This window comes from Eleutherodactylus coqui, chromosome 8 (genome assembly GCF_035609145.1).
Source record: "Eleutherodactylus coqui strain aEleCoq1 chromosome 8, aEleCoq1.hap1, whole genome shotgun sequence".
NCBI classification, from domain to species: domain Eukaryota; kingdom Metazoa; phylum Chordata; class Amphibia; order Anura; family Eleutherodactylidae; genus Eleutherodactylus; species Eleutherodactylus coqui.
In genome coordinates this window covers 100,306,137-100,322,680 of record NC_089844.1, presented here as the reverse complement: position 1 = coordinate 100,322,680, position 16,544 = coordinate 100,306,137, and the positions used below count along the sequence as shown (strand labels likewise).

Here is a 16,544-nt window from a genome sequence, read left to right as displayed (position 1 = left end):
AACGTAGATTCGAGGAGCTGTCGAGCTGGTCAAGTAGGACACATGAGCAATTTGAGAGAACGTGGGATCCTTGGACGAGAAATCACGCCCCTCCCCACAATAAGACCACAACAGAGCAAGGCATCAGCCGGCCTCACATATGAAATACCTAAATACCCTGCTGTATCACACCGCCCTAAGCTATCGAGCACTGACTATAGACAGTAGCCCTTCAGAAACAGACTCCCGCCAGACATGCGAGATGCGCTCACCCCCGCCCCCACCCCCATCCTACCTACCTTTCCCTCATACTCCACCCCTATCTCCCCCACCTGTTAAAATAAAAATTGTAAACTGTTTAGACTCTGTTCAACTAAGATTGTATGCAAGCCTCATGTTATGTAACAATACAATTGTTGACATTACTATGCTTTTTTTTCAACAAAATAAAGAATAAATAAAAAAAAAAGGACCAATATTGGAAAAATTTTGAAAAAAGTGTCATTTTTTTCAAATTTTCAACTGTAATATCTCAAATATGTCCAAACATACTGTACAAATTTTTAATAAGATATATATTTCCATCTGTTTACTTTATTCTGAATGCACACTTGAAAAACTTGTGTTTTTTTTAACCATTTATAGGACATACAAACTTAACATTACTTTTCAGCATTTTGAGGAACACTTTGTTTTCCTGCACCAAGCCAAGTTTGCAAAGGCTCATGAGTGTCAGAATAATAGATACCCCCCCCCACCAAATGACCCCATTTAAAAAACTACACCCCTTAATGTATTCACGGAGGGGTGTCATGAGTATTTTGACCCTACCAGTTTTTTTTCAGGAATTAATTCAATTTAGAGGAGAAAAAATAAAATTTCATAGTTTTGCAAATATGTCATTTTAAAGACATATTTTTTCCTATATTGCCCATGAAAATGAGGATTTACACCCCAAAATGGATACCCCCGTTTCTCCCGTGTTCAGAAACATACCCATTGTGGCCCTAATCTTAGGTCTGGATGCACAACGGGACCCAAAATGAAAGGAATAGTCTGTGGCTTTCAGAACATAAATTTTCCTTGAAGGCGTTTTAGGCCCCATAGCACTTTTGTAGAGCTCTGGAGCGGCCAAAACCAAAGAGAACCCCCACAAGTGACCCCATTTTGAAAACTAGACCCCTTAACGAATTTATCTAGGGGTGTACTGCCCATTTTGACCCCACAGTTTTTAAATGAATTCAAGCAAAGCAAAAGGAAAAAAATGTGATTTTCGTTTTTTGGCAATTCTGTCGTTTCAAAAACTGCTTTTTGGTACAGCACACATATGAATGAAGACTTGCACCCCAAAATGGATACCCCTGTTTGTCCCGTGTTCAGAGACATACCCATTGTGGCCCTAATCTTTTGTCTGGATGCACAACGGGGCCCAAAATGAAAGAAGTAGTCGGTGGCTTTCAGAACAGAAATTTAGCATGAAGGTGATTTAGGCCCCATTGCCCACTTGTAGAGCCCTTGAGCGGCCAAAACGACAGAGAACCTCAACAAATGACCCCATTTTGAAAACTAGACCCCTTAACGAATTAATCTAGGGGTGTACTGTGTATTTTTACCCTACAATTTTTGAATAAATCTAAGCAAAGCAGTAGGAAAAAAATTACAATTTTCATTTTTTTGGCATTTGTATCAATTTGAAAACAGTTTTTTTTGTACAGCACACATAGGAATGAAGACTTTCACCCCAAAATGGATACCCCTGTTTGTCCCGTGTTCAGAACCATACCCCTTGTGGCCCTAATCTACTTAAAGGACACATGGCTAGGCCTATAATGGAAGGAGCACCCGTTCGATTTCAGGGTACAACGGAAAAAATTCCAGGCCCCATTGCCCACTTATAGAGCCATTGAGCATCTAAAACGATAAAGAACCCCCTCAAATGACCCCATTTTAAAAACTAGACCCCTTAATGAATTCATCTAGGGGTGTACTGCGTATTTTGACCCCACAGTTTTTGAATAAATCTAAGCAAAGCAGAAGGAAAAAATTACGTTTTTCATTTTTTTGTCAATTTTGTCAATTTAAAAACTTTTTTTTGTACAGTTTACATAGGAATGAAGACCTTCACCCCAAAATGGATACCCCCTTTTGTCCCGTGTTCAAAAACACCAAATACGGAGGCCTCCGGTAAAAAGTTTCATCTCCTCTCACCGATCGCAACGGTGAGGGGAGATGAAGCTTCACCTTTTTTTTTACTTTTACGTGATCGCCATTATCCATTGGATAACGGCGAACACGTGACGAGGAACCGCTCACCGCGGCCCCCGTGCAATCTCCAGGCTCTCGGCTAAGTTTTGTAGCCAGGAGCAGGGAGATTTTAAATTATCCTGGCAATCCACGGCTTTTGCGCATGCGTCCGCCATTTTGGCGACGGGCGCATGCGCAGAAGCTGGGGTAAGGTCCGCGGAGAAATCCGCGGGCCTTAGGTACGTCATTTCATCCTCCCTCACGGATATGATCCGTGGGGGGAGATGAAACGCAAGCTTTTTTACCTTTTTTTAAACTTTTTAAAACTTTTTTTTTCACTTTTTACACTTTTTTTTTTTACTTTACATGATCACTGTCATCTATTGGATAACAGTGATCATGTCCCCGGTATAATCTCTCTGTTCCTGGCTACACATGGCAGCCAAGAGCAGAGGGATTTTAAATTTCCCGGGGCTCGAACCCGATGTCAATCATCGGGTGCGCATGCGCAGACGGGGATTCGGGTCCCGGGACATCGAAGAGGACTTAGGTGAGTATTTTCACCTCCCCTCATGGATCCGATCCATTAGGGGAGGTGAAACTGACTTTTTTTAAAAACGTTTTCGCGATCGCCGCTATCCAATGGTTAGCGGCGATCGCGTGCCCGGGGACCGCTGCTCACCGCGGTCCCCGGTAACACCTCCTGGTTCCCGGCTACCTTCAGGAGCCGGGAGCCAGGAGATTTCAAATTTGCCGGGGGCTCCCGGGCTTCTGCGCACGCGCCTGACGTCATCGCCTGGCGCGCATGCGCAGAAGCTTGCCGGCGGGTCCGGGAGGACCAGATCTCCGGGGGACACCGCCGACAAGCCAGGTAAGAATTTTCAGCTGCTCTGATGGATCCGATCCATCAGGGCAGCTGAATAACTTTTTAGGCACTTTTCTTTACTTTTTTGAGATCGGCGCTATCCATTGGATAACGCCGATCGCAATGCCGGGGGGGACTGCCCGCATCCTGGGATGACAGCTCCATGCTGTCGGCTACCTGCGGGCACCGACAGCATGGAGCTGTCACGTCCTCAGGCCAGTGGGTATCAATCCAAAGAGGATGCATAAAACTACGTCCTCTAGGATTAAAGCCCACTTACTGAGGACGTAGTTTCCCGATGGGGCAGTCGTTAAGGGGTTAACAAAGGTGTGTGACTTCTTCCAAACTGCAGCCTTGCATATTTGTTCAACGGACGCTGAACTATGCTCAGCCCATGAAGACGCTACTGTCCTTGTGGAGCGGGCTTTAAGAACAGAGGGGACCTATTTCCCCAGGGCCCTATAGGATTCTGAAATGGCCAGGCGAATCCACCTGGCTATGGAGCTTTTTGCTGCTTTGTTCCCTTTATTGGGGCCAAAGAACTGGACGAACAAATTGCTGTCTAGTCTCCAGTGACTTGTGGTGTCAATATAACTCAGGACCACTCTCCTGACGTCCAGACAATTTAGGGCTTTTTCCCCCTCGTCCTTAGGTTTATCGAAAAATGAGGGAATCACTACGTTCTGAGCTCTATGGAAGGGTGACACCACCTTCGGCATAAAGGCTGGGTCTGATTTGAACACTAACATTGTGTCGGTGATTTTAAGGAACGGGTTGCAGATGGATAGGGCCTGTAAGTTCACTAATCTGTCTTGCTGAGGTAATGGCTACCAGGAAGACTGTTTTGATCGTGAACATTCTTATTGAAAGCGATTCGATCAGTTCAAAGGGTTCTGCTGACATGGCTTTCAGGACCCAATTTAGATTCCAGTCTGGAAATAGATTTGTGGGCCTAGGTCGTAACCTATCCGCTGCTGTCAGGAATCTGCTAATCCACCTGCTCTCTGATAACCTGGTGTCGAATAGGGCACTACGGGCCGCGACCTGAACTCTAAAAGGTGCTTGGAGAGAGGCCCATATCAAGACCCTCCTGCAAGAACTCCAGGATTAAGGGGATGTCCGGAAAAGAACCCGGGGATTCTCTTCCCCGCTTCCACGAAATAAACTTCCTCCAGATTTTTTGGTAGATACTGTTGGTTGTTCTCTTCCTGCTTGACAATAGGGTTTGGATTACTTTCTCAGAGAACCCCCTTCCCCTCAGTGTGGATTCTTCAAGATCCATGCTGTTAGGTGGAGCTTGGCTATGTTCAGGTAGCTCAGAGGTCCCCGCGTCAGTAGATCTGCCTGGGCAGGGAAGATGACTGGATCTTGGATGCTTAATGCTCTTAGAAGAATGAACCAGCTCCTACTTGGCCAGAAGGGGGCCACTAGAATCAGTGTGCATTTCTGGGATCTGAAGTATTGCAGTACTCTTGGAATCAAAGGTGTTGGAGGAAAGGCATAAACAAGCTTTCTGCCCCAATTCTGACTCAGCGTCTACTGCTGTTGGCTGGTCGCCCGGTCTGAGGGAAAAGAAGTTCTTCACCTTGGCGTTCTCCTTGGTCGCGAACAGATCTAGTTGTGAGGGGCCCCCATCTGCCCATCAGGACACTGAACGGCTCCCAGGATAGAGACCACTCCCCTGAGTCTATACGCCTTCTGCTGAGGAAATCTGCTCTCTGGTTCAGCAATCCTTTTAGATGTGTTGCCGAGATTGAGAGAACTTGGCCCTCTGCCCAGCGGACGATTTTTTGCAAGATGCCCTGTAGGGCTGGTGACCTTGTTCCCCCTTTTCGCCAGATGTGGGCGACTGCCGTGGTATTGTCTGACAGGATTTTTATGTGTCGATTGCTTACTGAGTTCCCCAGCTGTTGGAGGGCCTTCCACACTGCCTGGAGTTCTCTGTAGTTTGATGACTGACTTTTTATTTTCTGCGGCCAGAGGCCTTGTAGAAGTTGGTCCCCCACGTGCGCCCCCACCCCCAGGCACTTGCATCTGTTGTGATATATGTGAGTGGGCTCTAAATCCAGTGGACTTCCCTTTGCAGGTTCACTGAGGACGTCCACCAGTGCAGGGATATCTTTACTGAATTTTTGATGCGCATCTTTGTTCCTAGTGAGGACCGTCTTCTGTCCCAAGCTGAAAGAACTGCATTCTGCAGGGGTCTGGTGTGCGCTTGGGCCCATGCTACTCCAGGAATGCAAGATTTCAGACTCCCTAGGAGGGACATGGCCTCCCGGACTGTACATGACTGGCTCCGTAGAAAAGTCCCTGACTAGGTGAAGGATCCTCTGTATTTTTGTTTCGAGAAGAAACGAGCACTGAGTCTCCGAGTCGAGCGTTATGCCCAGGAATACCTTCTCTTTGCTGGGATGTAAGCTGCATTTCTCCCAGTTCACTATCCACCCCAGGAATTGGAGTAGGTCGAGGACCGTCGCCAGGTGTTCTGTTAAGAGCTCTCTGGACTCTGCTACGATCAGAATGTCGCCCAGATAAAGTATTATTAGGATTGATCTTTACCTCAGATAGGCCTGCCACCTCTGCCATGATCTTTGCGAAAATTCGGGGCGCTGAGGAAATCTCGAAGGGAAGACATCAGAACTGAAGAGGACTTGTTCTTCTGCCCATGTCTAATGCGAATCTCAGGTACTTCTGAGAATCCCTGTGGATCGGCACATGAAAGTATGCATCCTTTAGACCTATGGATGCCATAAAGGCTCCCTTTGGTATCAGCCTCACTGTTGAGGAGAGTGACTCCATCTTGAACTTCCGATATCTGATAAAGGCGTTCAGGGGTTTTAAGTTGATTATCATGCATAATTTTCCGCATGGTTTCCCTACTAGGAAGAGTCTGGAGTAGTGACCATGGGTCTTTTCGCTTGTAGGTACAAAAGATACTACGTTTGAATGTAGCAAGTCCCGGACGCTCTGTTGGAGTAGAAGTAGTTGTTGTGCTGGGCCTTCTGTGATTATGTATTTCCTTTTGGGGAGGGATACCAGTTCTATTTGGTATCCCTGCTGTAGGATCTCTGGGATCCATGAGCGCTCGCAGATTGAGGCCCATCGATCCGCAAAGTTCCCCAGCCTCGCCCCCACTGGGATGGTCAGGGTTTTTGTTTAGTTGGGTCCCCCTGATGGGGATTGAAGATAAAATTCTTTCCTCTACCCCCCTTGGGGTAACTCCATCGTTTTGCCCTTATATGGCTCGGACTGCTGCGCTGGGGTCCGAAAAAGGTCTTCCTCTTCTGTGGTTTCTTCTCTGAAAAGCCCTTCTTCCTGTCAGATGCCGAGAATTTTGTTGAGGTCTGTGCCGAAGAGGAATTGGCCATATAACGGGAGCGAGCACAATTTGTTCTTTGAGGCTAGATTGTCCGACCAGGATTTTAGCCATAAGACTCTTCTGGCTGAATTGGAAAGGGCTGTCGCCCTTGCTGAAAGCTTTACCATCTCCGCTGATGCGTCTGCCAGAAAATTTGTGGCCATCTTCAGAATCGGGAGAGAATTTATAATTTGCTCCCTCGGTGTCTTGTTAGATATATGGAGCTCCAGTTGCTCCAGCCATACTCCTAGGGTCCTGGCCACACATGTGGCTGCAACCCCTTGTCTGAGAGTACTAGCCGCTGCTTCCCAGGATCTTCTCAGGAGGCCATCGGGTCTCTTAATTGCGTGGCGTCCTTAAAAGGGCAGGGTTGTTCTTTTTGCCATCTTGGCCACCGGGACATCGACTCTGGATATCTCTTCCCAGCTTGCGCACACCTCTTCCTCGAAGGGGTATCGCCTTTTCACTCCCCTGGAGGAGAAAGATCCCGCGTCGGGTTTTTTCCATTCCTTCCGGATTAGTTTGGAGATGTTACTGTGAACCGGGAAAGTATGTCTGCGCCTTTCCCCTAATCCCCCGAAAATCTCATTCTGGATTGTACGCGACTCTCTGGGTTCCTCCATTTTGAGGGTGGCCCTCATTGATTTAATGATAAAAAAGATATTTTTTGTAATTCTCTTCATCTGAGGACTCTTCGGGCGCTGAATCCTCCGGCTCTGTCCTGATCAAGCTTTTTTCAGAGTCTGAATAACCCTCTGGGCTATACGACCCTTTCTGGCGCTTAGCCCTGGACGCTTCTGCTGGTGGCGCCATTTGCGACGTCAGAGCTGATCGCACCTCCTCCTTGACCAGCTTCCTGACATTTTCTAGGAATCCCCCTGATTCCTCTTTAAACCACCCTGGCTACGCATGCCTTACATAGAGGCCTCTCGTATGTGGCCGACAGCCTTGATCCACACTGCGCATTTTTTAGGCTTTCTTCTGGGAGGGGCGTCTTTTTTATCCCCCTGGCAGACAAACAAAGTTTTTTGCGGATAAGGATGCAACATTCCGAAGACTATACAATGGATTTTTGCATACACCTTTTTGCCCCGTGGGCTACTTATAGCCCCCGCTGTAGCTGAAGATTCAGCGACGTCTAGTGCTGGAGCACTCATCTGACAAACAGTGCTGCAGACACTCTGGAGCAATAAAAGCCAGCCTTATAGCAATGGCTTACCTGTTCCTGTAGATCTTCTCTCAGGCTCCTTAAGAATTTTTTTCAAATTCGGCGCCTCCACGCCAAGCCCCAGACCCTCAGCGCGTCTGGTGACGCCGATGCGATGACGTCATCCCACCGGTCATGTGAAGCAGCGCCCCGCCCCCTCCGGCGCACACCAAAGGGACTCCGAGAGCGCCGCGCCCGGTCCTATGCAGCCAGAGCAGACGGAGGAGAAGAGCTGGGGCTTCCGCTTTGTACCCCCCATGGGCCGCCGCGGGAGGAACCTGGCCCAGGGGAACCACCCCATGTGGCGTCCCAGGAGCCGCTCGTCAGGAATGGAGGACAGGCTGACCTACTGGCCTCCAATCCGCCGGTTAGTATCCTAATGCTGGCGTCTCCACCAGCACCTCTCGGGGATCCTGCCTCCTGGCAGGACAGGAAAACACTGAGGAAGGTGTGAGAGGGGGGAGCTTTTAACCTCTCGGTGTGTTCCTGTCCAACTAGGAGGAGGCTATCTCAAGTGGTGCTGTCGTGGAGACGACTGGGAAAAGAGTGAATTCCAAGAGTGTGCAAAGCTCAAATACGAGTCCCACATAGTGTTTTTTGTTTTGTTTTTGTTTTTTCAAATCCAGTTTTTGTGATAATTCTTTATTTTTGTGGCACTCTTTCATGCAGTTTGGAACAAACATGGATTCAGCAGGAAAGAGAAATAGAAGTCCTTCCTTTATATTTCTCATTCCTTTCCAATCTACTTAGACTTTTATTCTAAATACTGCATCAAAAACTACAACAAAAACTGTAGCTTTAAAATAAAAAGTGTGTGTGAATCCAACTTGAAAGCCAATGTTAAAAAAATATAATATTTTCACGTATTTAATATTTTGTGGCCACTGCACAACCAGATATAAAAAGGGATAAAAACATTTATAACTGGCTGTGGCCAAACTTGTGCCTGGGGCTAAATATACTGCATTCCTGCAAATCAAAAATCATTGGAAAATTGCAGATGCAGATTTTTACTACATTATTTAAAGTGTGTCTTGAGATACAGCTGCTTCCTTCACCCTGACTACATCTGAAACAAAAAGACAGCTGGCATGCACTGATACAACCGCGCGACTATATGAGGGTCATTTGCATATCAAAAAGATGAACAACTTGGCAAGCGCCTACCATAATATCTGAAGGTTTGACTTGTGATCATACTATAAAAACCTCATTGAGGGGGAAAAAAATAATAAAATTAAATGGAAAACTACTTCAAATACAGATCATGTGAAAGGCCAATAACCTCAGTTTAGAGGCTTTGAATTTATTGAGAATAAGTGCAATTACCTGGCAAAAATATAGATTATGTACCAAAACTCATCTGTAAAAGAGCATCAGGCTGTCTGCTAATAGATCATTTCACTCAATAGTAACAGACTCAAAAAGAGATTTTGAGTAATTTATACAAGCAGAAACATTTGAATATATGAGAATAATGTACCTCTCTGAACAGTTATAGCCCCTAGAAGATCCAAAACAGTAATCTTTATAAGTGCTATATACATTACTTATTCTAAGGAAAGTACAAAAACACCACAGCTTAGGAATGCAAAAATGATGAATACTTAAAGGGGTTGTCCCGCGCCGAAACGGGGTTTTTTTTTTTCAATAGCCCCCCCCCCCGTTCGGCGCGAGACAAACCCGATGCAGGGGCTAAAAAAAACAAACCGGATAGTACTTACCCGAATCCCCGCGCTCCGGTGACTTCTTACTTACCTTGTGAAGATGGCCGCCGGGATCTTCACCCTCGGTGGACCACAGGTCTTCTGTGCGGTCCATTGCCGATTCCAGCCTCCTGATTGGCTGGAATCGGCACACGTGATGGGGCGGAGCTACGAGGAGCCGCTCTGCAGCACGAGCGGCCCCATTCAGAAGGGAGAAGACCGGACTGCGCAAGCGCGTCTAATCGGGCGATTGGACGCTGAAGATTAGACGGCACCATGGAGACGAGGACGCTAGCAACGGAACAGGTAAGTGAATAACTTCTGTATGGCTCATAATTAATGCACGATGTCTATTACAAAGTGCATTAATATGGCCATACAGAAGTGTATACCCCCACTTGCTTTCGCGGGACAACCCCTTTAATGCTCAAAACAATAGATATTCCATATTCTTTAAGCCACATAATGGTTAAGATACATTAAAAGGGCTGTCCCACCAGAGCAATTTAGTCCTTATTTAAAAGGTTAGTGAATGCCTTGCTGATCAGTAGGGGTATGACCACTGGGAACTCCATCGCTCCTAAGACTTCAGCCCTGACTCGACATGAAGTGTGGCAGTGGAAGACATACATGCGTGATTGTACTCCATTCATTTTAATGGGACTGCCAGAGATAGCCGAGTTGAAGTGCACCGATATCTCCGGTGGTCCCACTGAAGTGAATGGAGCAGAGGTGCACATGTGTTCTCCTACTCCTCACACTTCAAGATAAGCAAGAGCTGCATTCTCAGGACCGGTGGGGGTCCCAGTGGTCAGACCTCCCCCTCCTGATAGGGGATAACTCAAGGGGCGATACACCTCTTAAACCGTAACACAGGTGTCCTAAGGCGAGCTCAGGGAGGCCGTCAATCACTGACCAGACTACCCACTGGTCTCCTAAGCCAAGAATGAGAAGGGATTTAAAAAAAATACAAGTTTTACTTTTCTCACAAAACTATATATCAATTAATCTTGTCAACTCTTCCTGCTCTATCACATACTGCCTGCAAATCAGACACCGTGTTCAGGGTGACAGGCTCCCTGTACAATAAACGGATGTTGTGACCCTGGACGCCAGTGTACATAGTAAAGAGGAGTACAGCAGATTTAGGATACAGCTTCATCCGTTTTAGATTTGAAGAATGAAATAGATTTCTTTCTTGGTGTTTCAATAAAATGCAAATGTCAAGCAAATCAGTATAAAATATACGTAGGAGAGTTCTTGTTGTTAATATAAAACAATCTATAGCTATGTTGCTATTTAAAGGGGTTGTCCCACTTTTAGCTGTTTTGCAGCAGGAAGCAGACAGCTCCATACATTGTGCAGTGACTTAGGTTGGTATTGCAAGCTGAGTCTTACTGAAGTGAATGGATCCCAGCCCGCAGTACCAACTTGGTCCACTATGCAATGTACAGAGCTGTCTTCTTCCTGCAGCAAAACAGCTAGAAGTTAAAACAACCTCTTTAAGGCAGCATATATGAGATGTCCCTCAGTTTGTAAGACATTAATATGGCACCCTCCTACACGGATGAATTCTAGTCATTTCCTTTTTCATGAGTACATGGACATACAGTATGATAACGTAACAATGAGATTTTTCAACAGGTTATAAAATATGAATGTGTGACTTTTCAGTAAGGAAATGGCTGGTATGCACCTTTCTATGAACTGGCTCTCAGTCTGAATATTGTATCAGGTAAAGATAAAAATCAGACAGTACATGGTTATTACCTAGACTTCCATCCCATCCCCTTAGAAGATAAAGGATACATTTTTTTTACTGCACGTTATATTGAAAAATATAAGGGTCTCTAAGAAACCAGCAATATTGGCATTTGTGCAAGGAGTACTTGAGTCTGCCAGCAGCTGATCCATGCCTTCAATGTGAACCCTGCACCTGATCATCATCAGCGAGGCCATCAAAATACAGAGATTCAAGCGTAAATATATGCAACACGGCTAATGGGAGCTCAGGAGAGCTCTTCACACGGCTGAAAGATAGCAGTACAGAGCCATTGCAGAACGATGCTGGTACTGTATGGTAGCTATTCAGTAACGAAGAACAGTTTTATAGTTTCTCGACATGCATCTTAGCGAAGAAAAATTGTTCCATTTGACACCATTTTTTGGATAAATGTAAACTGCCAGCCCACCTCACCTGCAGCAGTCATACTCCCCCTGTGTGCGCCCTAGCAGGAGGCAACTGCAAACTTCAACAGTCAACAAGCAGGGATTTCTGATCAAAATCGATATCAGGAGTTGTAAAATCCAGGTATTGAAAAATCTAATCTGATTTACAGATACACAACTTGTTTTACCAGAAACCCATTTTGTAATGCATTGTAGGTACAGATTGGTTTCCTTTTCAGAATTGGACCGCCAGTTCTGAAGACTTTAAACCACTGGCAGCTACAGAAGTAAAAAGTGGAGCCAATTCCTAAAGCAGTCTTGTTATAGTAGATAAAGGTAGCACACCTTGTAAAACAGAAATTAAATTCCCTGCATTGTATAGTAATAGCCGGTGAACGGTTTTGATGTGTGGTCCTGGACCATCTCTCTTGCCCCCGACACTATGCTCCATAACTTTACCCCTGCCTTACTGAGTGATCTGGATACCATATCCTATGCCATCCACAGGACGATGGATTTCTCCCAGATGGGCAGCATGACCAAGCATTGGTGCGTATGCAGACAAAACATTTGAATTTGCCCTCACCAAAGCTACACAATATGCACATGAGCTGATCCATGCATACTCCGGTATTAGACCATCCAGTGGATGATGTAGGAGACATCATCCAAGTCATTCAGCAAGAGAGGAGTAGGGTTATGAAGTGAACTAGAAGCAAGAGAGCATGTCCCGGACAGCCCATCAGATCATTCACCGGGTATTACCATAAACGATGGAAAGTTTTTAAAGTAAATTTTACAAGTTATATTGCCTTTGGCCACTATTACAAGACCACCTTTGGAATTAGCTCCACTTTTTGGTTTTGTAGCTATTAGTGGTTTCACGTCCTCAGAACTGGTGACAGGTATGTAAAGTATCCCTTTATGCCAAGATTAAGGACTCTGGTCTGAAACGCACAAGCTGTGTTAAAGTTTTTGGGATTTTATAACTCCTTCTGGCGCAATAACCATTTGCATTTGATCAGTCCCAATCTGCAGCGCTGGAATCCTTGCTTATACGTATTTGACATTATGAGTTCATAACATCCAACTTAAATGGGTATTGCAGTGAGGAGACTTTTTCCCTCAGTTTTCACCCGTCCAATGGATGGGTGAAAACTGATAGATCGGTGGGGGTCGCCAATCCTCAGAAAAGGCGACCTGTGTCCTCTCCTATTTCACAGTTCAAGATACATTGTCCCATTTCTGTAGTGTAGACGGGAATGGAGCCGCTGGTTGTAGGTGCGCATCAGTCGCTCTATTTCTCTCAATGGGGCAGACACAAATAGCCAAGTGCTGTGCTCAGGCTCAGCCATCTGCCTGCCTTATTGAAATGAATGGAGTACTGCCACTCTATTCATTTCAATGGGCAGACATAAATAGCCAAGTGCTGTGCTCAACTATCTCAGCCTGCTCTATTCATTTCAGCATGATCTGTGAAAAGTATTTCTATCCCATAGTGTGTAAAGATAGCAAAATACTAAACAACTGGCGCCTGATAGAGTTTGCACCTGATTAAGATGGTTGATTTCGCTAAACATTTGCTCACTGTATAAAGAGGGGGGGAAGATGAGTGCAACCCAGAACTTTCTGGAGCTGCTCAGTTTGGGCAAAATAGCATGGTTTTAGGCATTTTCCAACACTACAAACAAAAAAAAAAAAAATCACAAGGGGCAGATTATGGTGTACAATAAAAAAATGCCATATTCACCATTCCTTTCCAAGGGCCTTCTCCGCCATTGCTTTGGTTCCTGCCAGCCTTGGTTCACTCACATGACCATTCAGCCAATCACTGGCCTCAGTGGTCACATGCTGTTTTATACAGAGATGCCTGCTGGGACCTAGTAATAGTTGGAAGATGTGAGTCACATGAGCGATGAATAGTAGATGACCACTGCAGTTGCTTCTTGGATCTAAGTGTAAGGAACTGGAGCAGAGGCACTGGAGGGGGAATGCCGTTGGAAAGTTAAGACTTTTTCTTCAATTTTGCGCCACTATCCGTCCCCTGTAATTTTCTTTTTTCCATCTGAAAACTCCTTTTACAAGAAAATCCAACCTATCCAGCCAAAATCTGCACCGTTTCTTGACAAGATTCTACTGACCATGGTTGACTTCCATGACTAGCCCAGGAGAACAGCTCTTTCCTCCTCTTCTGTCATGGTTTTGTATGAACTGTGTTGAAGTCTGCATTTGTGCCACTTGGTCAAGCAGTATATACCGCTAGCACATATCATCAGGGGACATACAGACAATTCAGATAAACACTAAAATACATTGACACAAGAGTAAATTTTCACCACGAGCTCAATAACCAACAATTAGGGAGGTAATCCACCGGTTACTGGACCACACATTGTCTCATGGCTGCAGTGAATGCCTCTACGATGGGAAATAGTATTCTCTCCCTAATTGTTGGCTATGGAGTTCATTATGTAAATTTACTTTTCTATATATCTAGAGTAGTGTATATGCCTCCTAATGACCCTAAACTGCATGCAGGAACGCTTCAGTGTGGTTTATATTAGGGATTTCTGAGCTAGTTATTGGTTGAGGTTCCTAGACAGGCTCGTTCTTTTTAGGGCAGGTGCTCTATGTATTATTTAGAGCATGTAGTGAAACTATCAAAGACCTTGTAAAAATTTCCTATGCCAGTTATCCTCCCATTTTTGTACCTGCCTAGTGCAAGATGTGCTAGTTTTCCTATCGCACCAGTTTGACGTGCAGACCATTCTCTATGTACTGTATATAATGTGGGTTATACTTTTAGCAATCCATTATTAAGAGTTGTGTTTTAAGCTTTTAGGACTTTTGTGGAAATGTTACATGGGCCGGTTATTACCTCGGTATCTTATTTTGTCAGTGACAGTACACTTAATAGTAATTTTACATGAACCGGTCACTACTTTGGTAACTATTTTGTCAGTGATAGCATACGTAATACTGGATGATTGAGTATCTGAAGCCCAATGAAAAGAAAATCTCCGGTATTATAGCATGGAAATCGTCCCGGTTAGAAGGAAATGAACAGCTGAAATGCGAACATAAAAAGACTGTAGGCTTCTAAATAGCAGAGAAATGGAGGGAATTTATACATCGTCTCTCCAGAAAGGAAAAAATAAACTATCCGTACTTTCTAAAAGTAGTCATTTGCAGCAATAGCTTGATGTGTGTCACAGGCATGAGGACGGCAATTGCAAGCACAATATTATTTACTAGTTTGGTTTCCCATCGGTTCTAGGAGCACATTCAGCTCTCATCACATCTAATATTGCTGAAAACTAGATTTGTATTATATCATTACCTGTGATTTTTCACTAGAGCCAGCCTGTGTAAAAGGTCTCTCCTCCTCTCCACTGTCTGCCGTTCTTGGGCGCGCTCTGACTATTTCTTCATCCATCCGAAGATCTGTGCTCTCAAAATCCTCATCAAATGTTTCATCATAAGCAGACATCGCCTGCAGTATGTCATCGTCCGTTGTGAACAAAATCGTATCCCCGAACTGCTCCGCAGCTAAAAATAAAGCAAAAAGAATAGTCAAAGAAATACCTGGGAAACCCTGCAGCAGTAAAGCAATAATACAACACAAAACCAGCGGCTCGTGGCATCCGTTTCATTATACCGTATGAGGGACATTTATCAATACTGGTCTCTCTCCCAGTAGAAAAGCCCATACTCCATGTGTTAGATACTGGGGGGTCGGCACTGGCACTTAAAAAATAGTTTTTTTGTAAGCAGCTGTTTTCATATCATCAAGTGACAGATCTAGCACAGCAGTGCGTATATATTCCACTACCGCTCCATGCAAACAATCATGCATTTGGGAGACGGGGTGGTGGAATGGAGTCTCCATGTCTTCATTCAGTGGAGGACCCAATGGTTGGACCCCTCCAATCCAATATTTAACACCTCTTCAGTGATGAAGGTCTTCAACAGGAGTACCTTGAAAAATACAGCCGTGTATATATATCTATTTTAGATTATATACTATATCTACATCTATATCATACACACAGTGAGGCCGGGCTTACACTAAAAAGTGAGCGAGCATATATCCACAGCAGAAGACCTGCGCATGACTGTGGAAGCAAATTGCATATGCCTGCGTTTTTCGCAAAGTATGACAGCGTATTGTCTGCGCAGAAGAACAAATGCAAGCAGGGAATGACATCAGAAAGTTGCCCAACCCCCTGGAAACCCCTTTCTATCACCCAGGCGACAGTCTCTTGTGCTGTCCTGGTGAGAGCTGCTCTGAGAACCTTCAGAACGGGACATTGATCTCTAGGCTTGGCGGGTTTATACTATTATTTTGGTAGTATAACGCACTTTAAAAAAAAAACAAACAACTTATTCTTGTGTAGGAAGAGCCCAGAAGAATAAGCAGAGGTTGCAGACAGCAGTCCGGTGGGTGTTGCTCCCCAAACTGTCTTGCATTTTCTGCACACAAATCCCTGCTATTCCTTTTGTATCTGGTCTCCTAGCAACTTGTGTACGAATCCGCGTCCATACACAGTGTAATTGCGCATGCACTGCGGATCTAACACTTCCATAGAGATCAATGGAGCTCATACACGCGGAATCCACTGTAAAATAGAGCATGCTACGATTTTTCTTCCACTCGCGGAATCCGCAATTTAAATCAGTTCGTGTGAGACCGGCCATACGCATATATATGCGTACACGTCATCTTAGACATGTATCTTTACAACCAATTATTATTGTTCTACTCAGTTTGTTCAATGTAAAAAACATTTGGGCGTATTTACTAATACAGTCTAAAAGTTAGTCAGTGCAAACTTAGACTTGTCAGTCTTATTATGGGCCAGATTTATCACTGAATGATAAATCTGTTGCATTTTAAGGACAGTCTAGTCTACGTTTAGACCACCTATTAGTTGGCTTAGTTCAGGACAAAAATTGCATTAAAATTGTGGCAAAATTTGTGGCAATTTGGCACAATTTAGGTCATGCCCGTTCTCA

General features: G+C 44.9%; 1 protein-coding gene across 3 annotated transcripts in view; it reads right to left on the bottom strand.

Moving 5' to 3' along the window:
* Window positions 1-16,544, bottom strand: part of KATNIP (katanin interacting protein) — a 227,168-nt gene that overhangs the window by 145,232 nt on the left and 65,392 nt on the right. For all 3 annotated transcript variants that reach the window (XM_066576139.1, XM_066576138.1, XM_066576141.1), the window contains exon 17: window positions 14,869-15,077. In XM_066576139.1, the coding sequence (XP_066432236.1) occupies window positions 14,869-15,077 (209 nt within the window). The remainder of the gene's footprint in view (window positions 1-14,868; window positions 15,078-16,544) is intronic.